The 22,937-nt window shown below is 37.8% G+C and overlaps 1 protein-coding gene across 7 annotated transcripts in view; it reads right to left on the bottom strand.

The window, feature by feature from the left end:
* The window catches only part of LOC124776204 (ankyrin-1-like), a 202,433-nt gene extending 181,951 nt beyond the window's left edge, over positions 1 to 20,482 (bottom strand). For 5 of the 7 annotated variants that reach the window (XM_047251045.1, XM_047251038.1, XM_047251042.1 and 2 more), the window contains exon 1: positions 19,897 to 20,463. In XM_047251045.1, the coding sequence (XP_047107001.1) occupies positions 19,897 to 19,922 (26 nt within the window). In that variant the 5' untranslated portion in view covers positions 19,923 to 20,463. The other 2 variants (XM_047251041.1, XM_047251040.1) reach the window with 2 other exon arrangements.
* Positions 20,483 to 22,937: the final 2,455 nt, after the last annotated feature.

Here is a 22,937-nt window from a genome sequence, read left to right as displayed (position 1 = left end):
TGTCAGTTGCTCTCACAGTGTAGGTGGGAGTGCATGAGACTGTCCAGCCTTTGGCTCATACTTGATCCTTACTATCGTCCCATGTTCAGTTAAACAATGAACACATTTGGTGACATCATCTCTGGCAGGCCACTTGAATAAGCACATACATTAGCGTGATTGGCTAACATCAATGCTAATTAACTCAGAAAGAGCACAATGTATCAAATTTTTTTCTTTACATTTATTTCTAAGCACAACCTATCCTGCAACACCCTTACATGCTTTCCAAACTGTTTCTACCACTCTGTATACAAATGTGTGTTGTCGAAAAGAGCTAGACTTGGTGACCTAGAAGCCAACTTCAATTACCACAATTATAATACTTGCAAATACTCTCCAAATAGAACAAGCTACGACAACATGTACTCAAAAACATGTGAGCCACTTTGGTGCCATTCTTTATGATGCACTGGAAACATACACAAAGAGGTTGCAGATAGAAACTGTTTTTCCATCAGAGTTAAAATAATTTTTTGTTGAGAAGTGTTTCTACAATGTAAATAAGTATGTTGGCTTACAGGATTACTAGGCCGTCATTTATTGTTGAGTTCTTTTGATTGATTTTGTTAACTGATGCACCATCTATGCTGTGTTTATCTTTGCAAAGAATGTTTTGGTTGTTGAGTTTCTGTTTCCTCTGTTTCAGATGCAGTTAAATACAACACCACTGAAAATGGATCTGATCTATCCCAATTGTGATGGATATAGTGTCAGCAGGTTTTTGTGTGTTCATGCATCATACTTTTCAGCAGCGCTGTATAATGTGCTTGTGGGTTTTATTTTCTGGGGGATATTTTATATCAAAGTTCCATGGTTTACCTACATCAGTGATTTACTTATTGTGCATGTTGAGTATTTCAGCAGTGTTATGTAATGTGCTCATGTGTTCTCTCTTTTTCGGTAGTGTTTTTATTTTCAAAATTTCTTGTTCACTTATGTGCATGTTGTGCTCACAATGTAGATGACATATTTCTGATTTCCCTTCCAATCATGTACTATGTGAGGTGGCTACTTAAGCCTTAATGTACTGAATTTGCATTTGGGAGGACCGGGGTTAGTTCTCCGTCTGGTCATCCTGACTTGTGTTTTCCATGGTTTCTCCAAATTGATAAGATGAATGTTGGGACAGTTTCTTTGATTCGGCCACGGCAGACTTCCTGTCCTATCCTCACCTTATCCTATCCTACTTTGTTTAATTGTTTTATATGTATATGTTACTTCTGTAATGTTTCTGACATGTCTGGTACTATTGTACTAAAAGGTCTGTGGACAAAATAAATAAATACTCTGCTATCCTGTATGTAGTCAAGCTATAGCATACCATCACAATAGCCAACACTGCAGCTTTACTGATGAGCTTCTCCACCTACAAACCATTATAACTGATAAAGGAACACAATTACTGCAGTTGACTAAGCACTTGTGCAGTGACAGCAACAGTAAACATCTAACCACATCCCTGTTCCACCCTGGATACAACTGCCAAGCTGAGAAATTTGTGTGTATTTTTAAAACTCAAATATTCAAATACTTAGCCACAACCATTTCTGAATGAGCTTTAAACAGTTTTCCTAGCTATATGGCAACATCCATCAAAGGCCACAATTTGGCAGTGCTGCGTCATGAGTCACCCTATAAGCACTTCTTTATCTGCTGTTCCTACAGCCAGAATAAGAGGACGGCAACACCACATCACTCCTAGTTGGCACTCCAGTGTGGGCATGCATGTGTGGGCCACACCTGGGTGGATCTGGAGATCACGACAGTTCATCAGTTACCAGTTTGTGACAGTTGCAATATCCCGGGACCAACTGCAAAGCCACCGAAACTAGCTACGTTTGTGGCATCTGGGACACACACCAAGAGCTATCATCAACCCATCAAGTGTCAGCATGGTTGGTGTCTCCTCTGAGCCCCAATGACAACCAGCAACCTCCCTTTGATGACTCAACAGATCCTTCCAGTATCTCACTCTGAGACACAGCTCACAGCAATGGAAGTGTATAAGCCAGCATCTCTACTGACTTCTCTTTACAAGGCAAAGCCCAAAGCAGAAGAAATCATCCAGCTGGTAACGGTACCACACCTACATCACACACCAGGACTTCTCCTGTGCATTGGCCAGGACATTTTCAGTCCTTTGGATTGCTTCAAGGAGGGAGGGATTTAGCAATCCCATTGGGCATCAGTATGGAAAACATATCAGTGATCTGTGTAACGAATAATATTCAGCAGAAATGCTGAGAGCTGTCTGGAATAATAATGTGGTAGCATATCATGTGATCTGACCATTGTGTGTTTTAAGCCACTTCACTGTTTTCCTATGTTGCTGTTTTACAGTGATTTCTGTGGGATTCTGGACTGTTTGGTTTGCTACTTGGACTGTGCCTACACCCCCTTCCCCAGGACTCTTACTTGGACTTGGTATCTAATAGGTTTCTTTTCATGACTTGCCTGTCTTAGCCTATGATGAAATTACCTGTTTCCAACTTTATGATCGCACATTTAGTTCATGTGTTTCTATCTGGTTTTATATCGTAATAAGTCTTGAGTGCTGTCTACAAAAGTTACCATCCACCTCAACTCTAACCATACAGTGCTTAACTGAATGCTTGTGAATCACAAGAACTCTTCCTCCCCTGTTGTTGTAGTTGTTGTTATGGTCTTCAGTCCAGAGACTGGTTTGATGCAGCTCTCCATGCTACTCTATCCTGTGCAAGCTTCTTCATCTCCCAGAACCTACTGCAACCTACATCCTTCTGAATCTGCTTAGTGTATTCATCTCTTGGTCTCCCTCTGTGATTTTTACCCTCCACACTGCCCTCCAATACTAAATTGGTGATCCCTTGATGCCTCAGAACATGTCCTACCAACCAATCCCTCCTTCTAGTCAAGTTATGCCACAAACTTCTCTTCTCCCCAAACCTATTCAATACTTCCTCATCAGTTATGTGATCTACCCATCTAATCTTCAGCATTCTTCTGTAGCACCACATTTCGAAAGCTTCTATTCTCTTCTTGTCCAAACTGTTTATCGTCTATGTTTCACTTCCATACGTGGCTACACTCCATACAAATACTTTCAATAACGACTTCCTGACACTTAAATCTATACTCGATGTTAACAAATTTCTCTTCTTCAGAAACATTTTCCTTGCCATTGCCAGTCTACATTTTATATCCTCTCTACTTCGACCATCATCAGTTATTTTGCTCCCCAAATAGCAAAACTCCTTTACTACTTTAAGTGTCTCATTTCCTAATCTAATTCCCTCAGCATCACCCGACTTAATTAGACTACATTCCATTATCCTTGTTTTGCTTTTGTTGATGTTCATCTTATATCCTCCTCTCAAAACACTATCCATTCCATTCAACTGGTCTTCCAAGTCCTTTGCTGTCTCTGACAGAATTACAATGTCATCGGCGAACCTCAAAGTTTTTATTTCTTCTCCAAGGATTTTAATATCTACTCCAAATTTTTCTTTTTTTCCTTCACTGCTTGTTCAATATACAGATTGAATAACATCGGGAGAGGCTACAACCCTGTCTCACTCCCTTCCCAACCACTGCTTCCCTTTCGTGTCCCTCGACTCTTATAACTGCCATCTGGTTTCTGCACAAAATGTAAATAGTCTTACGCTCCCTGTATTTTACCCCTGCCACCTTTAGAATTTGAAAGAGAGAATTCCAGTCAACAGTGTCAAAAGCTTTCTCTAAGTCTACAAATGCTACAAACATAGGTTTGCCTTTCCTTAACCTATCTTGTATGAGAAGTTATAGGGTCAGTATTGCCTCGCATGTTCCTACATTTCTCCAGAATCCAAACTGATCTTCTCCCAGGTCAGCTTCTACCAGATTTCCCATTTTTCTGTAAATGGTTCATGTTAGTATTTTGCAGCCATGACTTATTAAACTAATAGTTTGGTAATTTTCACACCTGTTAGCACCTGCTTTCTTTGAAATTTGGATTATTATATTCTTCTTGAAGTCTGGGGTATTTCGCTTGTGTCATACATCTTGCTCACCAGATGGAAGAGTTTTGTCATGGCTGGCTCCCCCAAGGCCAATAGTAACTGTAACAGAATATTGCCTACTCTCAGGGCCTTGTTTTGACTTACATCTTTTAGTGCTTTGTCAAATTCTTCATGCAGTATCATATCTCCCTTCTCATCTTCCTGTATGTCCTCTTCCATTTCCATAATATTGCTCTCAAGTACATCTCCCTTGTATAGACTCTCTATATACTCCTTCCACCTTTCTGGTTTCCCTTCTTTGAATAGGACTGGTTTTTCATCTGAGCTCTTGATATTCACACAGGTAGTTCTCTTTTCTACAGAGGTCTCTAATTTTCCTGTATAACAGTATCTATCTTACCCCTAGTGATATATGCTTCTATATCCTTACATTTTTCCTCTGGCCATTCGTGCTTAGCCATTTTGCACTTTCTGTCGATCTTGTTTTTTAGATGTTTGTATTCCCTTTAACCTGCTTCATTTATTGCATTTTTATATTTTCTCCTTTCATCGATAAAATTCAATATCTAGTGTGTTACCCAAGGATTTCTACTAGCCCCTTATTTTTACCTGCTTGACTTCACAATTTCATCTCTCAAAGCTACCTATTCTTCTTCTACTGTATTCCTTTCCCCTGTTCCTGTCAGTCATTCCCTTAACACTCCCTCTGAAATCCTCTACAGCTTCTGATTCTTTAGTTTGTGTGTGTCCCATCTCCTTAAATTTCTGCCTTTTTGCAGTTTCTTCAGTTTTAATCTGCAGTTCATACATAACCAATAAACTGTGGTCAGAGTCCACGTCTGCCACTGGAAATGTCTTACAGTTTAAAATCTGGTTCCTAAATCTCTTTCTAACCATTACATAATCAATCTGAAACCTTCCGGTGTCTCCAGGTCTCTTCCACATATACAACCTTCTCTAATTCTTAAACCAAATGTTAGCATTAAATTATTTTCTGTGCAAAATTCTATCATGTGGCTTCTCTTTCATTCCTTTACCCCAGTCCATATACACGTACTACTATTCCTTTGTTTCCTTTTCCTACTATCAAATTCCAGTCCCCCATGACTATTAAATTTTTGGCCTCCTTAACTATTTGAATAATTTCTTTTATCTCATCATACATTTCCTCAATCTTCTCCTCATCTGTGGAGCTAGTTGGCATATAAACTTGTACAGCTGTGGTGGGTGTGGGCTTATGTTTATCTTGGCTAAAATAATGGGTACATAGTAGCTTACCCCTCCCCCCATGAACCATGGACCTTGCTGTTGGTGGGGAGGCTTGCGTGCCTCAGCGATACAGATAGCCGTACCGTAGGTGCAACCACAACGGAGGGGTATCTGTTGAGAGGCCAGACAAACGTGTGGTTCCTGAAGAGGGGCAGCAGCCTTTTCAGTAGTTGCAAGGGCAACAGTCTGGATGATTGACTGATCTGGCCTTGTAACAATAACCAAAACGGCCTTGCTGTGCTGGTACTGCGAACGGCTGAAAGCAAGGGGAAACTACAGCCGTAATTTTTCCCGAGGGCATGCAGCTTTATTGTATGATTAAATGATGATGGCGTCCTCTTGGGTAAAATATTCCGGAGGTAAAATAGTCCCCCATTCGGATCTCCGGGCGGGGACTACTCAAGAGGATGTCGTTATCAGGAGAAAGAAAACTGGCGTTCTACGGATCGGAGCGTGGAATGTCAGATCCCTTAATCGGGCAGGTAGGTTAGAAAATTTAAAAAGGGAAATGGATAGGTTGAAGTTAGATATAGTGGGAATTAGTGAAGTTCGGTGGCAGGAGGCAAAAGACTTCTGGTCAGGTGACTACAGGGTTACAAACACAAAATCAAATAGGGGTAATGCAGGAGTAGGTTTAATAATGAATAGGAAAATAGGAATGCGGGTAAGCTACTACAAACAGCATAGTGAACGCATTATTGTGGCCAAGATAGGTACGAAGCCCACGCCTACTACAGTAGTACAAGTTTATATGCCAACTAGCTCAGCAGATGACGAAGAAATTGAAGAAATGTATGATGAAATAAAAGAAATTATTCAGAGTGTGAAGGGAGACGAAAATTTAATAGTCATGGGTGACTGGAATTCGAGTGTAGGAAAAGGGAGAGAAGGAAACATAGTAGGTGAATATGGATTGGGGGACAGAAATGAAAGAGGAAGCCGCCTGGTCGAATTTTGCACAGAGCACAACATAATCATAACTAACACTTGGTTTAAGAATCATGAAAGAAGGTTGTATACATGGAAGAACCCTGGAGATACTAAAAGGTATCAGATAGATTATATAATGGTAAGACAGAGATTTAGGAACCAGGTTTTAAATTGTAAGACATTTCCAGGGGCAGATGTGGACTCTGACCACAATCTATTGGTTATGACCTGTAGATTAAAACTGAAGAAACTGCAAAAAGGTGGGAATTTAAGGAGATGGGACCTGGATAAACTAAAAGAACCAGAGGTTGTACAGAGATTCAGGGAGAGCATAAGGGAGCAATTGACAGGAATGGAGGAAATAAATACAGTAGAAGAAGAATGGGTAGCTTTGAGGGATGAAGTAGTGAAGGCAGCAGAGGATCAAGTAGGTAAAAAGACGAGGGCTAGTAGAAATCCTTGGGTAACAGAAGAAATATTGAATTTAATTGATGAAAGGAGAAAATATAAAAATGCAGTAAGTGAAACAGGCAAAAAGGAATACAAACGTCTCAAAAATGAGATCGACAGGAAGTGCAAAATGGCTAAGCAGGGATGGCTAGAGGACAAATGTAAGGATGTAGAGGCCTATCTCACTAGGGGTAAGATAGATACTGCCTACAGGAAAATTAAAGAGACCTTTGGAGATAAGAGAACGACTTGTATGAATATCAAGAGCTCAGATGGAAACCCAGTTCAAAGCAAAGAAGGGAAAGCAGAAAGGTGGAAGGAGTATATAGAGGGTCCATACAAGGGCGATGTACTTGAGGACAATATTATGGAAATGGAAGAGGATGTAGATGAAGATGAAATGGGAGATATGATACTGCGTGAAGAGTTTGACAGAGCACTGAAAGACCTGAGTCGAAACAAGGCCCCCGGAGTAGACAATATTCCATTGGAACTACTGACGGCCGTGGGAGAGCCAGTCCTGACAAAACTCTACCATCTGGTGAGCAAGATGTATGAAACAGGCGAAATACCCTCAGACTTCAAGAAGAATATAATAATTCCAATCCCAAAGAAAGCAGGTGTTGACAGATGTGAAAATTACCGAACTATCAGCTTAATAAGTCACAGCTGCAAAATACTAACACGAGTTCTTTACAGACGAATGGAAACACTAGTAGAAGCCAACCTCGGGGAAGATCAGTTTGGATTCCGTAGAAACACTGGAACACGTGAGGCAGTACTGACCTTACGACTTATCTTAGAAGAAAGATTAAGGAAAGGCAAACTTACGTTTCTAGCATTTGTAGACTTAGAGAAAGCTTTTGACAATGTTGACTGGAATACTCTCTTTCAAATTCTAAAGGTGGCAGGGGTAAAATACAGGGAGCGAAAGGCTATTTACAATTTGTACAGAAACCAGATGGCAGTTGTAAGAGTCGAGGGACATGAAAGGGAAGCAGTGGTTGGGAAGGGAGTAAGACAGGGTTGTAGCCTCTCCCCGATGTTGTTCAATCTGTATATTGAGCAAGCAGTAAAGGAAACAAAAGAAAAATTCGGAGTAGGTATTAAAATTCATGGAGAAGAAATAAAAACTTTGAGGTTTGCCGATGACATTGTAATTCTGTCAGAGACAGCAAAGGACTTGGAAGAGCAGTTGAATGGAATGGACAGTGTCTTGAAAGGAGGATATAAGATGAACATCAACAAAAGCAAAACAAGGATAATGGAATGTAGTCTAATTAAGTCGGGTGATGCTGAGGGAATTAGATTAGGAAATGAGGCACTTACAGTAGTAAAGGAGTTTTGCTATTTGGGGAGCAAAATAACTGATGATGGTCGAAGTAGAGAGGATATAAAATGTAGGCTGGCAATGGCAAGGAAAGCGTTTCTGAAGAAGAGAAATTTGTTAACATCCAGTATTGATTTAAGTGTCAGGAAGTCATTTCTGAAAGTATTCGTATGGAGTGTAGCCATGTATGGAAGTGAAACATGGACGATAAATAGTTTGGACAAGAAGAGAATAGAAGCTTTCGAAATGTGGTGCTACAGAAGAATGATGAAGATTAGATGGGTAGATCACATAACTAATGAGGAAGTATTGAATAGGATTGGGGATAAGAGAAGTTTGTGGCACAACTTGACGAGAAGAAGGGATCGGTTGGTAGGACATGTTCTGAGGCATCAAGGGATCACCAATTTAGTATTGGAGGGCAGCGTGGAGGGTAAAAATCGTAGAGGGAGACCAAGAGATGAATACACTAAGCAGATTCAGAAGGATGTCGGTTGCAGTAGGTACTGGGAGATGAAAAAGCTTGCACAGGATAGAGTAGCATGGAGAGCTGCATCAAACCAGTCTCAGGACTGAAGACCACAACAACAACAACAACAGTAGCTTACCCACATTCCTATTTTTTTTACTCAATATTAAACCAATTCCTGCATTACCCATATTTGATTTTGTATTTATAGCCCTGTATTTATCTGACCAGAAGTCCTGTTCCTCCTGCCACCAAACTTCACTTATTCCAACAACATCTAACTTTTAACATATTCATTTCTCTTTTTAAATTTTCTACCCTACCTGCTCAATTAAAGGACCTGACATTCCACGCTCCGATCCATGGAATGCCAGTTTTCTCTCCTGATAACAACATTATCCTAAGTAGTTGAGCTATGTGGTGCCAAATGGTGGCACTTAGCAAATGAAACAGCTGTTTATTATTTCAGATTACAAGTGAAGCAAGTCTACAAAGCATGCCGAGTTTCAAAGTTCTGTAGTTCCATTATACCAAATAATCATTACTATGAACCACTATTCAGAAGAAAAATAAGGTAAATTAATGTAATAGGAATGTACTGCAAAACATAGGTCACATTTTATCACTTTTTATATTATTGAACTTATTCCTGCACTACCACTATTTGATTTCACATTTATAGCCCTGTATTCACCTAACCAACTAGCTCCATTTGTATACATGGTTTAACAACAAAATAGCCTGTTTTGAATATGCTAATGCAATATAATACACTTGACTCAAATTTTACTTTTGGTGTTTGTAATAGCCGTTTTTATTGTATTATTTGCTACAGGGCTGAGAGAGGGAATCATAGAAAATTGTCAGTCACCATTAAAACAGAGAGGAAGGAAGAAAATGTAAATGAAATGTGGAGACTTGGAAGATTGACAATTCCCTCAGCATCACCTGACTTAATTCGACTACATTCTATTATCCTTGTTTTGCTTTTGTTTATGTTCATCTTATATCCTCCTTTCAAGACACTGTCCATTCCATTCAACTGCTCTTCCAGGTCCTTTGCTGCCTCTGACAGAATTACAATGTCACTGACGAACCACAAAGTTTTTATTCCTTCTCCATGGATTTTAATTCCTACTCCAAATTTTTCTTTTGTTTCCTTTACTTCTTGCTCAATGTACAGACTGAATAACATTTGGGATAGGCTAAAACCCTGTCTCACTCCCTTCCCAACCACTGCTTTCCTTTCATGCCCCTCGACTCTTATACCTGCCATCTGGTTTCTGTAAAAATTGTAAATAGCTTTTCACTCCCTGTATTTTACCCCTGCCACCCTCAGAATTTGAAAGAGAGTATTCATTCAACATTGTCAAAAGCTTTCTCTAAGTCTTCAAATGCTAGAAACGTAGGTTTGCCTTTCCTTAATCTATCTCCTAAGATAAGTCATAGGGTCAGTATTGCTTCACATGTTCCAACATTTCTATGCAATCCAAACTGATCTTCCCCGATGTCGGCTTCTACCAGTTTTTCCATTCGTCTGTAAAGAATTCAAGTCAGTATTTTGCAGCCGGGACTTATTAACCTGATAGTTTGGTAATTTTCACACCTGTCAACACCTGCTTTCCTTGGGATGGGAATTATTATATTCTTGTTGAAGTCTGAGGGTATTTCGCCTGTCTCATACATCTTGCTCACCAGATGGTAGAGTTTTGTCAGAGCTGGCTCTCCCAAGGCTGTCAGTAGTTCTAATGGAATGTTGTCTGCTCCTGGGACCGTGTTTAAACTTAGGTCTTTCAGTGCTCTATCAAACTCTTCACACAGTATCGTATCTCCCATTTCATCTTCATCTACATTCTCTTCCATTTCCATAATATTGCCCTCAAGTACATCGCCCCTGTATAGACCCTCTATTTACTCCTTCCACCTTTCTGCTTTCCCTTCTTTGCTTAGAACTGGGTTTGCATCTGAGCTCTTGATATTCATCCAAGTAGTTCTCTTTTATCCAAAGGTCTCTTTAAATTCCCTGTAGGCAGTATCTATCTTACCCCTAGTGAGATATGCCTCTACAGCCTTACAATTGTCCTCCAGCAATATCCCTGCTTAGTCATTTTGCACTTCCTGTTGACCTCATTTTTGAGACGTTTGTATTCCTTTTTGCCTGCTTCATTTACTGCATTTTTTTTCCTTTCATCAATTAAATTCAATATATCTTCTATTACCCAAGGATTTCTAGTAGCCCCTGTCTTTTTACCTACTTGATCCTCTGCTGCCTTCACTATTTCATCTCTCGAAGCTACCCACTCTTCATCTAGTGTATTTCTTTCCCCGATTCTTGGTAATCATTCCCTAATGCTCTCCACAACCTCCAGTTCCGTCAGTTTATCCAGATCCCATCTCTTTAAATTCCCTCCTTTTTGCAGATTTAATCTACAGTTCATAACCAATAGATTGTGGTCAGTCCACATCTGCCCCTGGAAATGTCTTACAATTTAAAACCTGGTTCCTAAATCTCTGTCTTACCATTATATAATGTATCTGAAACCTTCCAGTATCCTCAGGCCTCTTCCATGTATACAACCTTCCTTCACGATTATTGAACCAAGTGTTAGCTATGATTAAGTTACGCCCTGTGCAAAATTCTACCAGGCAGCTTCCTCTTTCATTTCTTACCCCATTCCATATTCACCTACTACGTTTCCTTCTCTTCCTTTTCCTACCATTGAATTCCAGTCACCCACGACTATTACATTTTTGTCTCCCTTCACTATCTGAATAATTTCTTTTATCTCACCATACATTTCATCAATCACTTCGTCATCTGTGGAGCTTGTTGGCATGTAAGGAACTTTATTAATTTCTATAATAGTGAGTCAGATCACCTACAATATGAAGACGGTTACAATTGCCCGCACCTTTAGCCCAGACACAAACATCCTCATATTCACCTACTTTACGGTGGTTATTAGTCCTTAAAACAAGAGGCATTGTACAGATAAAATAGGAAGCTCCCATATCTCTGTTAAGCACTTCAGCAATATGATATGTACGATAGGCAATAATATCTCTATCATTAAAAGCCTCAAGTCGTTGAACTTTAGACACTTTGTCTCCTGGGTACCGTACAATTGCTACGGTCACCCATGCATTGCCAGCTCTACTCTGATCATTATTTTATAGAGTAAAATTAAACACTACTCCACAAAAAACAGAAGAGTAAAATTAAACACTCCTCCACAAAAAACGGAAGGGCCGTGGAAAAACACCTGCCCATTAATGCTATTAACATTAATATCAATGTTGTCTACAGCTTTATAAACTCTGTGGCATGAGCGCCACTCTGGGATGTACTCTGTGTGAGGCATCTCTGTGTGACCTTGAACAGGACTTAGCCACTGAGAACTGCTGCTGCGGGCCCTAGTTTTACTAGGCCAACGGTGTGCTATAATTCAGTTCCGGTTGAGCAACATGTGCTGATATCGTGTGACAGCAGGATGTTGTGGTTTTGATAACAGCAGCTGCATGAGTAACGTTTGTCACAAGACAGCGTCAGTTGTCGAGCAGCAGCACGGAGCCACAGAGATGCCGCGCTACTACATGAGGAGGAGGCGCTCACGCCATACAGTTTATAAAGCTGTAGACAACATTGATATTAATGTTAATAGTGTTAATGGGCAGGTGTTTTTGCATGGCCCTTCCGTTTTTTTGTGGAGGAGTGTTTAATTTTACTCTTCTGTTTTTTGTGGAGGAGTGTTTAATTTTACTCTACAAAATAATGATGGGACTAGAGCTGGCAATGGATAGGTGACCGTAGCAATTGTACGGTACCCAGGAGACAAAGTGTCTAAAGTTCAAGGACTTGAGGCTTTTAATGATAGAGACATTATTGCCTATCGTACATATCATATTGCTGAAGCATTTAACAGAGATATGGGAGCTTTCTATTTTATCTGTACAAAGCGTCTTGTTTTAGGGACTAATAATCACCGTCATCTGCAGAGCTAGTTGGCATATAAACTTGTACTACTGTGGCAGGTGTGGGCTTCGTGTCTATCTTGGCCACAATAATGCATTCACTATGCTGTTTGTAGTAGCTTACCCACACTCCTGTTTTTTATTCATTATTAAACCTACTCCTGCATTACCCCTATTTGATTTTTGCCTAGGTGACTATTCACAACAAAATATTTATCTTTGGGAACAGTGCAATCATTCAGTGTGCAAAGGAGATGGCTGTGAAATGGTTCTGGAAATTAAAAATCAACATCATTTAAGTATTTCATACAGGTGGAAAACCAAAGTGTCACAGTCTGTAAAACATTCTTTCTTGACACATTTCAGATACCCAATGGATGACTGTACTGTTTCATACCAAAGCCAGACAGCTGTGCTGTAGTTGACTCTCATGACATGAAGACCCCATGCAATAAAACTGATGACACGAACGTTATGGAACATATAAAATCATTTCCACCCTATCAGAGTCATTACATAGAAAACAAAATCCTGAAAGAAAATACTTAAATTCAGATTCATCTATTTCCAAACTGTACAGCATGTATGACCGAAAATATTAAGAAGAACATAAAACACCAGTAAAGAGGAAATTCTATTACCATGTCTTTTCAAGAAAATGTAATCTCCATTTCAAGCTACCATCAAAAGACAAGTGCAGTTTCTGTGATGAAATTAACATGAAGATGTCAGTCGAACAGAATGAAGCTACTTTGCTGTCCGTGATGCATTAAAGAGATGTGCACTTAAGAAAACCTGCTCAGTCTATTGAGAATTTGAAATCAGCTGTAGGAAATATTTCACATGTCTCGTACGTACTGGCCTTTGATCTACCTTTGATCTACAGAAGACGCTCCTGTTTCCAAAACTGTCCACATCAGTAGCATACTACAAGATGAACCTGTATGTGCACAACTTTGGAATACATTCATTTAATGGAAAGAATGATTTTATGTAAATATGGGATGAAACAGAAGAGGGAAGAGGGACACGAGACCTTTCAATGTGCCTAATGAAGCATCTCAAGGAACATGCAAAACATTACATACATGTGAGTTTATATTCCGACAGTCACACAGGACAAAATCGGAACATAAAAATGGCACTTTCTTTGTAGAAAGAAATTTATGGTCTATGATTTCTGTTTCCATACAAGGTTCTTCTAATAGTTTCTACAAAGCTATTACAAGAACCTTGTATGGAAACAGAAATAATACACCACAAATTTCTTTTGTTAGGGCATTTGTACCTCCCAAATAATCCCAACTTTGGCTTAATAGAAGCAAAGGGTAGAAAAGAAACCCATATTTATTTGACAGGTGACTGGATAACCATTTAAAACAAAACAGAACAAAAAGTTTAAAGTAGTTGACATGATGCATACTGAGTGTTTAGTCACAAACAACTGGAAGCAGCCATTGTAAACTCGAAAAAAACTGTTGACGGTCACAAAGTTGCTGGTTGAGGTATGAAAAGAGATGTGCATATTCACTAAAATACAAAAACAGCCTCGATCCTGACATTCATTCCATGAAATTAAGTTGGCAAAAGTAAAGAAGGACCAGCACATCAGCTACCAAAACAACACAGTCTCTAGAAGCAGTGACGTGCAGTTATGGATGCAAAGGAGGAGGATATGTTGGATTTGCTGCCTTTCATTCCTCCCATTCAGCACCATATCTTCAAAAATATTCCTTGCATTGCAAACAAACATCAGAAACAGTTTGCTGCAAATGACACCAAGTCTGAAGACTAATGAACTGTTCTATGTGTGAATATATAGATAAATGTAGTCAGTACAAGAACGGATAAGGAAATATTAAACAGGGAACTGTTATATTTTTTTCTATTTCGTTTGCAATTATTTTCAGGAGACTACTGAAGCAAGTCCATATCTTCTCTTTCAAACATTACTGCAGTCTACAACATTTCTCCTATGTATTCCATTTTTCAAGGAACAAATTAACTACAACTGTCTGTTTCAAAATAAAGTAAATTTATGTTTGTAAAACGAATTTGTTTGCATGGCCATCCTTCGCAGCAAGCAGAGAACTATTTGTTTTGTAAGTAAAAAATGTCTTCTCTTGCTGCACTGTATTTTATTTTCCCAGATGTGTTTCGCCTTTTTTCACTTTAAGATATCCAGTGAACTCAAAGTAGTTTACATTAATGACATAAGACTGGTCATGCAGCATAACAACAAGTGCAAACAAAATGCAAAGTGGGAAGAAAAATGTTTGAAACTCAGAAACATGCTTATGTTTTGTAAATAGAGCAGTAGTGCGACCTCTGCATGACCAGATTTTATTGTCTGTGGTGCAAGAGTAAGCGCTGCTCCCAGCATCAGATGCTATGGTACCTGAAGGAGGTGGATAACACGGTTTATTTAAATATGATAATGTGCAGCCTACATTGGCTGCGCCATAAAGAACTTCCTGTGCTAATGTCCCTAGCAATGTTTTCAGTCACTCTTACAGATTGAACTTGGCACCTATATCTACCATCTGAGCAGGAAAAAAATGATGAAACATTTACAGTGTAAGTAACTGACTAATGATGATAGAGTAACGACATTGGTAAAGAAGTGAATAGACACCTGTTTATACTGCCAGTGAATTGAAAACTCAGTAGTTCACTATTGCAAAAACACAATCACATGGGTGATTTTTCAAAATAATAATAAAAAGTTATTTCCATTCACCAACAATAAAACATGAAACCTTACTTTGACTTACTCCAGTAGCCACGGAAAGTGGGCAAAACGTGTCTCCCCCCCCCCCCCCCCCCCCTTGCAGTGCAATATATCAACCCAATTTTATCAAGTTGCTTCAACATTACGTTTTTATCACTCACCATTTACACTTGACAGAAATTTATGAAGTCTGACTCCCTATTATGCTGTCTGTCAGACAAAAAGAAGAATTTATTAATCTGTGGTGATTTCAATGTAAACTTTCTAAGTAATTCTGATAGGAAAAGTGAACTAGAAGTATTATTGACAACATACATCTTAGAATCAGTGATCAATTTCCCTAAATGTATAGCTCAGGACAGCAGCACGCAAATAGATAATGTATTTGTACAGAAAGAGGATGTAAAACAGACACGTGCTTTCCCTGTGGTAAATGGATTGTCAGACCATGATGCACAACTGATTAACTTACAAAACCTAACAGTGTGTACAGTTCAGAAATCATTAAGTAAAAGTGTGAGGTCGCTCAACCCCGTATCTATACAGCACTTCACAGAAAGCTTAAGAAATGTTAATTGGGGAGATGTATATAATGAACCAAATGCTAAGATAAGTGCAACATATTTCTTGATGAATTTATATCCCCCTTTGAACATTGTTTCCCAAAGAAAATTACTAAGTGTAACACTTTTCAAAGAAACCTACAGGTATTAAAGTGTCTTCAGAAAGAAAAAGAAAACTGTATGAGACAGCAAGAACTAGTAAAGATCCAGAAGTAGTTTTACACTATAAAAATTATTGTAACATACTAAGAAAAGTTGTAAGGAAATCAAGAAATATGTATGTTAGAGAAGAAATTAACAACTCTGGCAATAAAATAAAATGGAATGTTGTTAGAAGGGAGACAGGAAAAGTAACCACTGGGGTGGGTAGTATTACTGTTAAAGAGAACGAGACCATCATAACCAACAGTACACAAGTATTTAACCATTTCTTAAGTGTAGGAGAAAAAATTGGTCAGAACAGTTCAAAAGAAAAAGCTAGGCAGTACATGAAAGAGTCTGTTTTGAAAAAAATTAGATTAAGTTTCACCTAACAACCTCTTGTGAAATAAGTAAAATTATTAAATCTCTGAAAAATAAATATTCTATTGGAGTAGATAACATCTCTAATAAGAGATTAAAACAATGTGGAGCAATTACTGCTGATGTTCTGAGTCACATATGGAATACATCACTAACTCAAGGTATTTTCCCAGACAGGTTAAAATATGACATTGTCAGGCCTCTCTATAAAAAGGGGGGACACCACAGATGTCAATAATTATTGGCCAGTATCCTTGCTTACAGCATTCTCAAAAATCTTTGAGAAAGTAATGTACTCAAGAGTGGTTAGCCATCCTAACAGTAATGGGATACTTAGTAAATCACAGTTCGGATTTCAAAAATGCTGTTCCACTGAGACAGCAATATAGAATTTCACTTTTATGTCAGCAATAGGAAATTTCTGTGACTTGTCCAAAGCATCTGATTGTGTGAACCATGACATTATGTTACAGAAATTACAACTCTATGGTATTAATGGAATATCATATGAGTGGTTTAAGTCATACCTACAGAACAGGAAGCAAAAAGTTTCCTTATATGGGTCAAGTGATTTAAATAAGTTTGCCACTTCATCTAACTGGGGTGAAATTACATTAGGTGTTCCACAGGGTTCAATCATGGGTCCCCTTCTGTTCTTGATATATGTGAATGACCTCCCTTCCTACCTGAAACAGGAAGCTGAACTGACACTGTTTGCTGATGATACATTAACTGTAAGTAGAGGTCCTCACATTGTACCTTTACAGGCACTCCAGTCAAAATTTGAGTATTCTCAACTACATCTTATTACTGTCCCAATTACTGTTAAAATGATCCTCAACTTTCTTCCGATCAGGGATCTAGTCAGTCAAATGGAATTTAGCAAATTGTTGTTTGGAATAATATCTATAAAACCAAACAAAGACCTTAAATGAGGTTTCAATAAATCCTAAAACATTAATACTTCTTCTGCATGCCACACAAAGTATGGCAAAGAAAGCAACTGAAAATTTTCCATTTCAGCCAAGCTGAGGAAACAAAAACAAGTTTTCATGTCATTCAAATTTATGAAATTATAGGTTATAATAAAAAAGGCCATTTAGAATAATGGTAACTGAAATATAGCTATAGAATTTGGAACAAGCTATTTTTTTCACTTCGGAAGAGCAGAGATGGTACCGCATAATGTACAATGATCACAGAAAATTGTATCTAAACTTACACAACTGTGCAAATGATTTTACTCATAACATGTATGAAGCACTACATTTTCCATTAACTTTATGTAGCTATATTTAAAGACTATGTGAAGAAAACTATTAGAAACTGGAAATTTGGTGGAACAATGAACAAAAATGCTTTAACTCAGTGGGTGCACATCCATTCACAACTACTTTGAGTGGGCTGTTAATTCAAGCAGACTCCTGTAATCATAAGACAAAAATATAAAAAATTTCCATGTCTACAGGTTGGCTCAACAGGTTTAAGACATTATCTGGAATAGTTTACTGAAAAATGAATGGGATGTCCAAATCTGAAGAATGGTGACTACTGGCTGGAAAAATGGTGTCATAGCAAAGCCTGATGGCATGATATGACTCATTAAATATACGATGCCTTGGAACTTCAAATTATAACAAACTGCTTCCACATGTGCAGAATTTTTTAAGTGAGTGTATCAGACTATTAAATTTTTGGGAAATATTTCTTGTAGCAGTCACGAGTAATTAGATAGATTTATTTTTTTAAACGTTTGGATCATAAAATTTATATGCGAACAATCCTAACAATTAAGACTTGGAGGCAAAAATGTGCCAAGACAGACTTTCAAGAATTAGTTTCATGTCAACTTTCATTTACTCGTCAACCCCTGATCATTTACACAATATGGACTTTGATAATTGCACCTATAAATGTATACAATAATAAGATTTTACGTTAAATCTTATGTTAAAAATTACACTTTGCATTTGGATTTTACATTAAATATTACATTGCTACCACATGTTGTTAATAAACAGGTTTTTAGAGGTACCTCTCATAGGAATTGTATGGTAGGTCTCTCATTGTCAGGGGTAATTTACGATACTGTTTTATGCTAGTATGTTTAAAATTATTTTGGGACTTTCTTATTCCAGTATTTTCTCAATCTATATTGTTCTGAAAGTTAAAGTCTCTGGCTGTTTTTATTGAGAAGAGACAGGTTTTAATACAGCAGGAAGATGCAGTTAGTATTTTCATTTCTTCAAAATGTGGCTGTAATTGTTCCCACTGCTCTTTTTTGCTACATAAACACTACTTTCACGACAGAAGAGTTGCCACAGTGTATATTTCTGAGAGTTACCCGAAATTCAAAGAAAGCATAATACGAAGACTGGGCTTGTGACTGACATGGAGTTTTAAAGTATTAGTAAGTAAATCACTTGTGATAGTTTAATCCACAACTGTTCCGTGTAGTGTTGACAAGGTCATGACAAGGATGAAACAGTAAGATGGCAATGTAAAAGATTTTCAAGATGAAGTGTAGTTGGAATGCAAAGCAGAGTCCAGTCATAATACAACTCTACCACAAAATGACATAGTAAGCACTGATGATGATGATGATATAACACTCCAAATTGGCATCTACTTGTACATTTAAGTACAATTCAAGCAGACAAACTAGTCTACTTCAATGGCTCAACACTTCATATATGTAAGCACCGCTCAAATGTAGCCAGTCATGTAATACAAGCCTACAGCAAAAACCAAACAGTAATGGCACAATAATCAAACATTATAAAACAGTGCCTCAACAACTTGCCTTAGTTTATAAACACATGTTGCTTAGCATAGCTTTAGAAAACAATAAGATTTTTAAACTTTCTGTGGCAACATTTGTCAATATCATCAGATATAGCCCAGCAGTTTTTCCAAGAATTCTGGAGTAGCCCTACTTGCAAAAGGGCAAAGTTTAGAAACATAATTTATCAGCATGCAGTTATTTCTGTACTACAAAAACGAAAAAAAAAAACGCATAGGGATCATCACAAATCTAGTGTCATGCATTCCCCTACATATCCAACAGAGGGTAGTCACACACTGACTCTCATCTGCCAGTTATTTAAGAAACATTTCCATCGCTATAAAGCCTGGATTAGTTAATTCCAAAAGCTTATATCTTCTGATGCTATACTTCATGTATATAGTTTCTGCCATCCTGCAACATCAATTTAACCGACCGCTTCCAAAACGTAAAAACAAAGTACGAAACATTAAAATTTTTCAATACAAGTGGCAGAATTATGTGTTTTTTTTTTTTCTCTGTTGTGTTGGGAAAACATTAAGTAACAAAGAAGAAGCATACAACATTCTTCATACAGGGAGTACTGCAACACTGAATTTGCAACGTATCATTCTCAGCTGATAGTATTGTTATGGGCTGAGGTTTCAAAGCAAAGGGTGGATAAACGCTACATACTTCACTTTAAACTATCCTTATGGAATTAGTTTTCCTTATGAGATATTATTCCAGTACTTCTAAACACACTTTGCCAATATCACTATAAACACTTACAATATCGTGCTACAATTCAGGCTGCAAGAAGCTGGTTTTCCTAGCAATCATTCCATATTGGTAAATTTTATCTCCTGGCACTCACCCTACATTGCGCCTTCGGCTGCTCATCCAGATGTTACAACTGCTACATTCTTAATATTACACAAGACTGTCAAGTAGTACGAGCATCTGTACGGAGTAAATAAAACAAAACTACTGGGAACCACAAGGTACAATTTCATTGTTTCAGACGTGAAACTTTCGCCGGAAAGAATCTTTAAGTGCTGTCCGGTTAGCTCGTCACTCCAACTTGTTAGTCAACTACGCCGATTTGCAAGAAAGCATCTCTAATAATAATCCGTTAACCGTTTATTATTGGCATTTCTTGTATATGAAGACGCTTGTAAGCGTGCATGTATTGACGCTCCTGAGCATTTCGCTCTATCACAAAATCAATACATGAAAAGATTTTCTGCGTTACTCCCCGGATACATATATATACACAGCTATATGTTTTCAAATTTCAAACCACAGGCATGAAAGGAAGACATCAATCTACAAGGATAATACATAGTAAAGCGTTTATTATTAAATGCGTTAGGATGTTCTTCATACAACATTCCTTATGGACTTCTCAAACGTCAATACATTCCGCAACTGAAAAATTTCGACCTACAACAAAGCATGTATTTGCCTCACTGCTTCTACGAATTTGCGGTGGTATCGACCAGAAATCGACTATCAGTATGCTCAAGTTTTCCCAAACAAATAGTATTTTATCAGACCGAAATACAGCTCACTGGTTCAGACTAAGCATTACAGGTACATTAGTGGATCTGTAGAGGGACGGAATGTATTACTCGCACCCATGTGGAAAATAAATTTTATTTATAAGAAAAATAGTTATAATGAAAATAAAATTTTTACCAGAATCATAAGGCGTTAATGATAAAATACTTTCCTATTTTAAAATGCGAAATCCAACTAACATTTCGTATTGAAAGCTATGGATCAAGGTAATCAGATGTATAAAGTGTTTCTGGATTTCTCAAATTCGTGTGACTCAATAACTCATACGGAAACTACGATAATATCGGTGATTTGTGAGTACATTGATCATTTCTTGGTACAGAGGACACAGCACTTTACTGGACGCCGAATTATCGTCAGACGTACAAGTAACATAAGGTGTGACCAGCGATGTGCCCATTTATGCAATTAACGAAACACAAAAGCGCAGCGCACGATAATTAAAATTAAAATGTCAGTGAGTAACAATTGGAATAAAGTACTTGGGTATAAAATTAGTGCGGCTAAGAAGATTATAAACACATATGATCAGCTATAAGTAAAATAGCCAGAAGCCTTTAGTTTATTACAAGAGAAAAACGCACTCTGTCTACAAAGCAGATTGGTTATTCAATATTCGTGTGGCGTTTCTTACACTGCTGAGATGTGTGGGACCCATACCAAATAGGACAACAAGGAATATTAAATGTATACAAAGAAGGACAACACAAATTTTCGCAGACTGGTGTGATACACAGTACAGTATTATGGCAATGCTGATTTTATTTGATTTGATTCATTGATCTATCGTTAAGCATTTTCTATACAATTGCTGCCTTCGTTTTACATACATTGTATAGCTACATAATAAGTCATACATTTTTAATATGTTGAAGGAATATGTACAGTTTACACTGGACACTTTTAATAATCATTAACTATAAATGCGTCATGCAGATTGACAAAAAAAGAAATAGTATGTGTATCACGATACACATGCTAAGAAGCACATTTTAACAAATATAAATGAGATGTGCTTGATACACATTAATCATTAAGTATAAATGCATTATGAAAATAAAGCACAGCACTATGATATTATAATGAGGGTTGTAACTTTAATAGTGGCAACTATTTATTTACCGGTACATCTTGTATAAAATAGATAAGTGTTTCAAAGTTTTACTGACCTTCAGAGTAGTCACCAGCATTGTGCCAGTTTTGTTGACAGTTCAAGGGCGCGGTCTATTGCCCAACGAATTTGTAGCAGTTCTGAAGTGAATGCCATGAAGTGTTTCCTTTAGTTTATAAAACGAGTTGAACTCATGATGGCTTAATTCAGGGGGTGTGCAGTATAGCACTTAACAGCCCCATCAATCAAACAAATCAGTAATAGCTTGCAATGTACGTGCTTGAGCATTGTCCTGCAAAATGATGGTCAAGTCCTGCAGAAATTGTCATCACTTCTGTCTCTAAGCTGGTCGTAGTTTGTGTTCCAAAAATTAAATAAATAATCGAACATTATATATGTGTAACTATTTGTGGCTTTTTAAGTTTATAACTGGAAAGTCCATCATCTGCCTTTAAGGCAAGTAATGGTTATGTGTAGACTTCCACAGTATATGGTGTCTTGGTTTTCCTTGACATGCACCAAGCAGCTGAGAATAAACAATGATACAACTGTCAGTATCTTGAGCTCTTTAAAGTATTTTCTACATGATTCTGATTTGTTGCTCCAGTAATGCACCTAATGGTCTTTTTCTGCCAAATAAAAGTTATATTTGCTGTAGAGGAATTAACCCATGACAGTACTGCATATGTGAGGTGGCTGTGAACAAAAGCATAATGGGAGCTCAGCAGTAACTTGTACTACGTTTTGTTAATGGATAGGTTACTTGGGCCAACCTCTTGCATACAGTGTTGGTGTGCATTTCCAAAGTTAATTTTGGATCAAAATGAATGCTGGGAAGCTTAACTGAGGCACTACAGTTTGCATTGTTATGTAGGCTGAAAAGAATATTACGGTTAATTTGTAATCCTTTTGCTCTGAACCATGCACTGGATATTCTGAGTTGTTCTGCGCTTTTCTTCTTGACTGTGACCAAGGCCCTATCAACTGTAACAAAGGTGGTGTCGTCTACTTATAGTACGAACTTTTACAGCATCATATATATATAAATTATGAAAAGCAAGGGACCAAACATGGAATCACTTGGGACAACTCTTTTTACGCTCAGCAAGTCAGATTTTTTTTTTAAATGTACAATTTGTTTTCTCTAAACCAGGTAAGATGTAATCAAATGTAGAACATTGGCTTTAAAACCATAAGAGCAGAGCTTTTTTAATAGAATCCTG

Source organism: Schistocerca piceifrons, chromosome 2 (assembly GCF_021461385.2).
Source record: "Schistocerca piceifrons isolate TAMUIC-IGC-003096 chromosome 2, iqSchPice1.1, whole genome shotgun sequence".
Taxonomy (NCBI): domain Eukaryota; kingdom Metazoa; phylum Arthropoda; class Insecta; order Orthoptera; family Acrididae; genus Schistocerca; species Schistocerca piceifrons.
The sequence above is the reverse complement of the archived record's forward strand: the minus strand, read 5'-3'. Positions and strand labels throughout refer to the sequence as shown.